Below are 7,250 nucleotides of genomic sequence, written 5' to 3'. Positions count from 1 at the left end.
TGTCAAGCGGTTTGTGACCATCCCCATAAAATTGAAGTCTTACTTGTGTGGTCTTGTTTTCAGCTTCAAACAGACCACAACCCATTGGTCTTCTTGTATAGGGTGAAGAAGACCAATGCAAGAATTTTAAGGTGGGTTTTGAGCTTACAAGATTTTGAATTTGAAAACTTTCATATCTCTGGAATGAATAACATAGTAGCTGATGCCTTGTCAAGATGTTGGGATAATGCTACCTAAAATATAAATCTGTATGACCTTGTTAATTTGTTTGGACAAGCTTGTGTGAGTAATGTTGCTTCTGGAACTTTCCACAAATCAAGGTGAGAGAACAGATGTGAAACAGTATTGTATGAAAGTGGCAAAATTATTTAAAAGGTGGGGCATTCAATTCACAATTCAGTATCTACTGCATACATAAGGCACAATAGCAATAAAAACAAATAAGCCTTCTGAAAAGCAGTGTAGAAACCATGTTTGTTTATTTTCATTATGAAGGCTACTATTCTTTATAGCTCTTAGTAACACTATTATCTAAATAGACATGGGACAGAAGATAAATAGGTCTTAGTTGTACAGTTAATATGTGTTTGCAGTTGCCATATGTACAGTAATTCGTCCACATCATATTTCAATCCTGTTCAAGCTTTCTTGAAGATTCTCTTAGCTGAGACACCTTCATAGATGTAAGTCTAAAAAGTGAAGCACCAAAAAAAAAAAGGCATGTCAGAACGTCACTGAGCTCTAATATGTTTCAGTTAAGGAGGTTTCTCTTCCCTGGGATTATTTTTTAGAATATTTCTACATCACCTGTTCAGTTCAGAGTCCTGCTTGAGGCAGTTTACAATTAAAAACCACATGTAAAACTACAAGCCATTAAAACACACACAAACATGGACTACTTATCTTCCTGTGTTTGTCAGAGAAGGAAGAATCTTTCTAAGGAAACAAACTGATCACATGAGTATCTGTCTTTTCACACAATGGTGTACACATCTCAGTTGATCTTCAGGACTTGCTACATCCCAGTTTTCATAAATACTTGGCTATCCACACTACAATTAAATAGTATTAAGAATGCTATTTAAGAGAACTGAAAGCTAGTAAGTTTTAAGCATCCTTGAAGTTGCTGCCTTTGATTTCGTATGTGGCATTCTAATGTACTTGCTTTCCAATATAGGTGCCATGAGGGAACACTTTCAGCCGAGCTGTCCAAAATACTTGAAGTGTGATCTTATTTAGAGTTAAATGCATAAAGTGTATTCTAGCACCTTAGGCCAACTACTTTATTACAGCACAAATATTTATAGGCACTGAACCCAATTTAACATCAGATGCATTTTGACCAGAAATAGGTTGTGTTTGCAAATTTAAAAAGTTACTTAATCCAACAGTACAGCTGTGGTGGTCCATGAGAACTGCAATCCAAAATGCACCTATTGGACGTAAGCTCACTATATGTTTCCCTTGCTCGAAAGCCAGTCGAATCTGACTCTAGGGGGCGGTGCTCATCTCCGTTTCCAAGCCGAAGAGCCAGTGCTGTCCAAAGACTTGTCCGAGGTTATGTGGCCGGCGTGACTAAATGCCAAGGGGCAAGGAACACTGATTTGAAGGGATTTATTTCTGAAGAGATGTGTAGGACCTCAGTAAAGTATTTTTGGTGGGACAGTGTGCCTCAGAGGCAGATCACAAGCTTTGACTGCAGAAGGTCTCTGCTTCAAACCCTGACATCTCCAGTTAAAGTGACAAGATAGTAGGTGATGTAAAACATCTGTGCATGAGACTGTGAAGAGCTGCTGCCAAACCAAGTAGATAATACTGACTTCAATAGACAAATGTCCTGACTCAGTATAAGGCAGGTTTATGTTATACAAGAGATTAAAAAGCTGTCTAGTTTGCATGTATTTGCATGTGGAGGGGAGAGAATAAACAGACCATATGACTACTTTTAAGTCTATCATAACAGATATGTTGAATGTGTGTGTGGAGCAGGACAAATACAAAAACTAAAGGGCACTCTTGGCCTCATGAATTCATGGACTAAAATATCCTAGTATGGTTTCCCTTCCTTATATTCTGTTTTGTACAAAATATAATGTTCCCCACATATACGTAACTAAGGCTTCATTCATTTTGTTGCAGTGTGAGATCTTCAACCTGATCCAGGTCCCATGGTTCACCCAATTTATGTGGTGGTTCTTTAAGGTATTACTGTGACACTGCAGAAATAGCTCCCATGCCACAACTGTGTACAGTGTGATCCTAAGAATATTTACTTCAGTCAGGAGGGCTTACTCCCAAGCTAGCATGTGTAGAATTGCAGCTTTAGAGTATCTTCTGTGATACAGTTTAAGAAACCCTAGTTGAGGTGTAAAGAAGCTTATTCAGCCGCAGGGCTAGTTGAAATGTTAATGGTGCTTTTACAGTACTGTAGGCTGAATTTACATACCACTTTGCTAAAGCCAACTTGTTTTTCTACCTTCTCTATCCCATGCATAATTTTGTAAACCTCTGTCATGTCATCCCACAGTTGTCGTTTCTCCAAGCTAAAGAGCCCTAATCTCTTTAACCTTTCATCATAGGGAAAGTGTTCCGTCCCCTTAATCATTTTAGTTGCCCTTTTTTGCACTTTTTCCAATACTATAATACCATTTTTATGGTGCAGTGACCAGAACTTTACACAGAATTCCAAATGAGGTTGCACCATAGATTTATGCAGGCTGATTTGTTTTAAATTCCCTTCCTAATAATCCATAGCATAGCATTTGCCTTTTTTATTGCAGTCGCACACTGAGTCGACATTTTGAGTAAGTTATCTACCATGACTCCAAGATCTTTCTCCTGATTAGTTACCACCAGTTCAGACCCCATCAACATCTATGTATACTTGGGATTTGTGGCTTCAATGTGCATTACTTTGAACTTGCCACATTGAACCTCATTTGCTGTGTTGACTCGCACTCATCCAACTATGACAGATCCCTCTGGAGTGCCTCACAATCCTTCCTGACTTTCACAGTCCTGAACAACTTACTGTCATCTGCAAACTTAGCCACTTCACTGCTTACTCCCAACTCCAAATCATTAATGAACAAGTTAAAAAGCACCAGACCTAGTACCAAGCCCTGTAGTACCCCACTGCTTACCATCTTCCAATGTGAAAACTGCCCATTTATATGCACTCTTTGTTTCCTGTTAATTAACCAGTTTTTAATCCACAAGAGGACTTGTCCTCCTATCCCATGACTGCCGAGTTTACTTAGAAGCCTTTGATGAGGAACTTTATCAAAAGCTTTCTGGAAGTCTAGGTAAACAACATCTATTGGGTCACCATTGTCCACATGCTTGTTCACCCCCTTAAAGAACTCTAAAAGGTTAGTGAGACAAGATCTCCCCTTACAGAATACATGCTTATTCTTCCTCAATAGCTTTTGTTCATCAATGTGCCTACTAATTCTATCTTTAATAACCAATTCCACCAACTTACCCGATATCTATGTTAGACCAACTGGCCTGTAATTTGTCAGATCTCCTCTGGAACCTTTTTTAATGATGGGGGTTACATTAGTGACCTTCCAGTCCTCAGCAATGGAAGCAGATTTTAGTGATAGATTGCATATTTTGTCAGGACATCCACAAGTTCACATTTGAGTTCTTTCAGAACTGTTGGATGTAATGAGCAGAGGTGTGTTTAAGGAGGTTGAAGTTTATAAAATTTTGAAATGTCAGTGTTTTAGAGGAGAGAGATTATTTGCAAGTAAAATGGCCAGCAAAGGATCCATGTCTTTTCTCAGTTTAGCATTACCCTTCCTTATCCCCGCTTCTTTATCCTCCACTTCCTATCACCACTTGCTTATTAACTCACCTGAACCAGTTCATCTCCGATGATTTCTCTGAAAGCCTTAAGTTCGTTTCCATTATCTTTCCTTCTGAACGTGCCTACAAGTTTACCATCTTCTATGATCCAGTTACCCTATAATTCAAAGACAGATGTCAGTGACAACTCTAAACAGAGTGAGCTTACATATTATTATTAGAAACCACTGAAATAGAAAGCAGCTTGACAGGAGTTGCATTAGTTTGCATCCAGTCAGCAGCTTTACCAAATAACAGCATCATAGACAAGAAAGTCTCTTACATGGAGCTCAGTTCCATCAGCTAAACTGTAGTCAAAGTCTACTCCCAATGTGAACACTATCTCTACGGTGCGGAAATTGCTTGATTCTTTGATAGTGAATGTGTTGCCCTCTTGTTGGAAAGTGAGCTTCAGGTTGTCATGGGCTCCTAGCTTTCTCTTCACTAAACTGATACCTAAGAAGAAAAGGAAATAGTAAGTAAAAACACAACAGAGGCCCCGGCTACACGGGTCGGATATCGCGGGGGGGGGGGAGGCATGGCTAATTGCCCCAGCACAGTTTGATCCACGATTACGCGATCAGACGCGCTGGCAGCACACCATGGTTCCTTCCCTTGGCGCCGGCGGGTAAACGAGGGACCGGAGGGGAATGCCGCACGCCGGCGCGATCACACCACAGGTGTATGGAGGCAGCCCATGGCAAACGTTGACTAGTACCTTGGAGGTGCTAGTTTTTTAACGTGCATTGTCGGCGGTAAACCACGGGTGCGCTCCACTTCCCAGACGTTGGGGTGTGATCGCACCCAGATAATCTGCCCACCATCTGTGCCTTTCCCGCAGCAACTTTGCCGTGTGACCGGGGCCAGAAATCCCTTTTTTTAAAAAAAGCCTGGAGGAAGCATATTTACTAATGGAAGGATCAAGTTGGACTTTCAATTGGCTTTTTTGAAATAGTTTTCTCATGTCTAGTAAGTGCTTGCCTGTCCCAGACTAGGTGGGCTTGTAGCAGTTAAGAGTGGCAGACGCTAACCCGGAGAACTGGGTTTGATTCCCCACTCCTCCACATGAAGCCTGCTGGGTGACCTTGGGCCAGTCACAATTCTCTCAGAACTCTCTCAGACCTACCAATCTCACAAGGTGCCTGTTGTGGGGAGAGGAAGGGAAATTGATTGTAAGCCACTTTGAGACTCCTTAAAGTAGAGAAAGTGGGGTATAAAAAAAACAAGTCTTCTTGTTTACTGTTTTTACAACAAAAGTCATATAAACAGCAAGCCATCAACTAAAAGGGAAGCCTTTATACTACCTGAGTCACACAATGTGATTTTACTTCAGCTGCCAAAATTTTAGCCACACACAAAGTTACCTATTTATCTTCAGCTCTCAATAAACAAGAAGAATTAGCTTCTAGAGGGTCAGAGTTCTGCTTAAGAAAAGGAAAAAAATCAATTCCGCTCTCAGATCTGAAAATTCAGTGCAATTCTACATCCAGTTGTCATCAGTTGTTCATGGATGCTTTGCCAGTTTACAAATTATCTCTTTTTTCCACGTAGCTAGAGACTAAATGTAAGACACATTGGATACACTAATGTCTTCTTGATCCTGGTATTTCTTTGAGCCACTAATGTTCTGCCAATCAGCCCAGCTCTTCATTTAGTTCAAAGAAAAAGTGTTAACTAGAATAAATCAACTACAAAAGTAGATGAACTAGTTCTTGTGTAGAGGAGAAAAAGATGTCAGTAATGTAATGTACAAAGTAATTGTGTATACATTACTTGGCATGACATGGTCGATTCTTTATAGCAGTGTAGGGAGTGCTGGGGTGGGAAGTCAACTGGAAAAAATTACACATGCCTGCCTGAATTAAAGGAGCAGGATGAAATTGTTCAACAAACTGGAGAGAAAACTAGGGTAGGCTAGAGTCCTGGTATGTTCTGCAGGAGAAAGCAAGGCACCAGCTGGTAGAATGAAAGAAATATTAGTGTCTAAACAGCAGTCTGGGAAAGAATACTTTTAAGGGCCGGTGGAACAGTAATGTTTTCTTCCATAGGATTTTATGAAAGATTGTACTCCCCTTCTCAAGTCTGCAAGGCTAGCACAGGAAGAATATCTGTGTTCTTCATTATACCATTCCAGATATGAAGCACTTGATAGTCCTGAAGCTAGGAGAGCGAGTTGCATGACAAGCAAACCTACTGCTAGCCAAGACTTCCCCTATCACAGTCTCTCGGCTTCTTGAATTTCTGCCACACCATTATTAAAAAAGGAAATAAAAAGGAATAGACAGCTCTAACCTTTAATCATAATTACCTGTGTAATCCTTTCCCAAAGGAATTTTTAACAAAAAATATACAGATGGACAACAGCAGCAGCTTAACACATAAAAAAGACCAGCTGAACTCAATGGTAGCGAGAAGGAATGTTCCCATAGGAGACAAAGGAAATGTAGGTCTTACCCATCACCTCCATGAATTTCTCATAATTTTCACTCTTTTCTACTTTCCAAGTACCATTAAATGCCATGATTGTTTGCTGTAACAAAGAAGTATCAGAGGTGACTTCTGCCCAACCTGACATAGAACACACCTTTCTACAGGAGATTTATGTCTTCACTTATCTGGAAAGCAATTCACACAGTGATGTGGCTGGCTGAAGTGCAATTAGTCACATGACACCAGAGGGCCAAGGCACTGCTGATGACCTGAGCCCCTTACCTTGTTAAAGTTGTAGCCTATGAAAACCTTGTCTGTGGTCTTGCTGAAGAAACTGCTGGTTTCTGAGTTCACTTTATAGTGCTGTCCAAAAGAACATATGCAGTTGACTGTTGATTAAAAAAAATCAGGGTAGTGCCACTGCTTTCACTGGAGCTGTGCTTATTTGATTAGCAAACATATGTCAGTGCTTCTTATATTGATGATGAGGGAAATTAAACAAATATTTGCACCAGTAAATAAGTAGAGAGCCAGTTTGGCGTAGTAGTTAAGACTCTAATTTGGGAGAACTGGGTTTGATTTCCCACTCCACTTGCACCTGCTGGATGATCTTGGGCAAGCCATAGTTCTTGAAAAAGAGCAGTTTCTGTCAGAGCTCTCTCAGCCCCACCTACCTCACAGGGTGTCTGTTGTGGGGAGGGGAAGGGGAAGGAATTTGTAAGCCACTCTGAGACTCCCTTGGGTAGTGAAGGGCAGGGTATAAATCCAATCTCTTCTTCTTCTTCTTCTTCTTCTTCTAAAGAAGCTCAAGCCTCACTGCTCTGCATGACAAGTCTGTGTTTGAAAGCTGATCTATCAGGCATAATAAGGGTGGCAAGGACTAGTACTGGACAACTAATTTATCTTGGAAGGCACTCATATTGGTTCTTTGCACTTTTGAAGTGTCTCTTGGTTTTCCAGTTCTGCAG

The 7,250-nt window shown here is 40.6% G+C and overlaps 1 protein-coding gene across 1 annotated transcript; it reads right to left on the bottom strand.

Annotated features, from left to right (window-relative positions):
• Positions 1-549: 549 nt before the first annotated feature.
• On the bottom strand, positions 550-6,398 carry FABP2 (fatty acid binding protein 2, intestinal). The gene is made up of 4 exons (XM_015405922.1): positions 6,307-6,398; positions 4,136-4,308; positions 3,863-3,970; positions 550-689 (listed from the first exon to the last, which is right to left on the bottom strand). The coding sequence occupies exons 1-4, from the start codon at positions 6,371-6,373 to the stop codon at positions 639-641; spliced, it is 399 nt and encodes a 132-aa protein (XP_015261408.1). The 5' UTR covers positions 6,374-6,398; the 3' UTR covers positions 550-638.
• Positions 6,399-7,250: the final 852 nt, after the last annotated feature.

This window comes from Gekko japonicus, unplaced genomic scaffold (assembly GCF_001447785.1).
Source record: "Gekko japonicus isolate JY-2015 unplaced genomic scaffold, Gekko_japonicus_V1.1 scaffold264, whole genome shotgun sequence".
In the NCBI taxonomy this organism is placed as follows: domain Eukaryota; kingdom Metazoa; phylum Chordata; class Lepidosauria; order Squamata; family Gekkonidae; genus Gekko; species Gekko japonicus.
Note: the sequence above shows the minus strand (reverse complement) of the source record. Positions and strands in the feature narration are given on the sequence as shown.

What these genes read in the sequence shown, in the direction of transcription:
- FABP2 (XM_015405922.1), bottom strand. Translation starts at nt 6,373, where the DNA reads ATGGCATTTAATGGTACTTGGAAAGTAGAAAAGAGTGAAAATTATGAG. An exon ending in CTGATGGAACTGAGCTCCAT is followed by an intron (nt 3,971 to 4,135) that starts GTAAGAGACTTT and finishes TTTGAATTATAG; the next exon opens with GGTAACTGGATCATAGAAGA. An exon ending in TCGGAGATGAACTGGTTCAG is followed by an intron (nt 690 to 3,862) that starts GTGAGTTAATAA and finishes TTCACTTTTTAG; the next exon opens with ACTTACATCTATGAAGGTGT.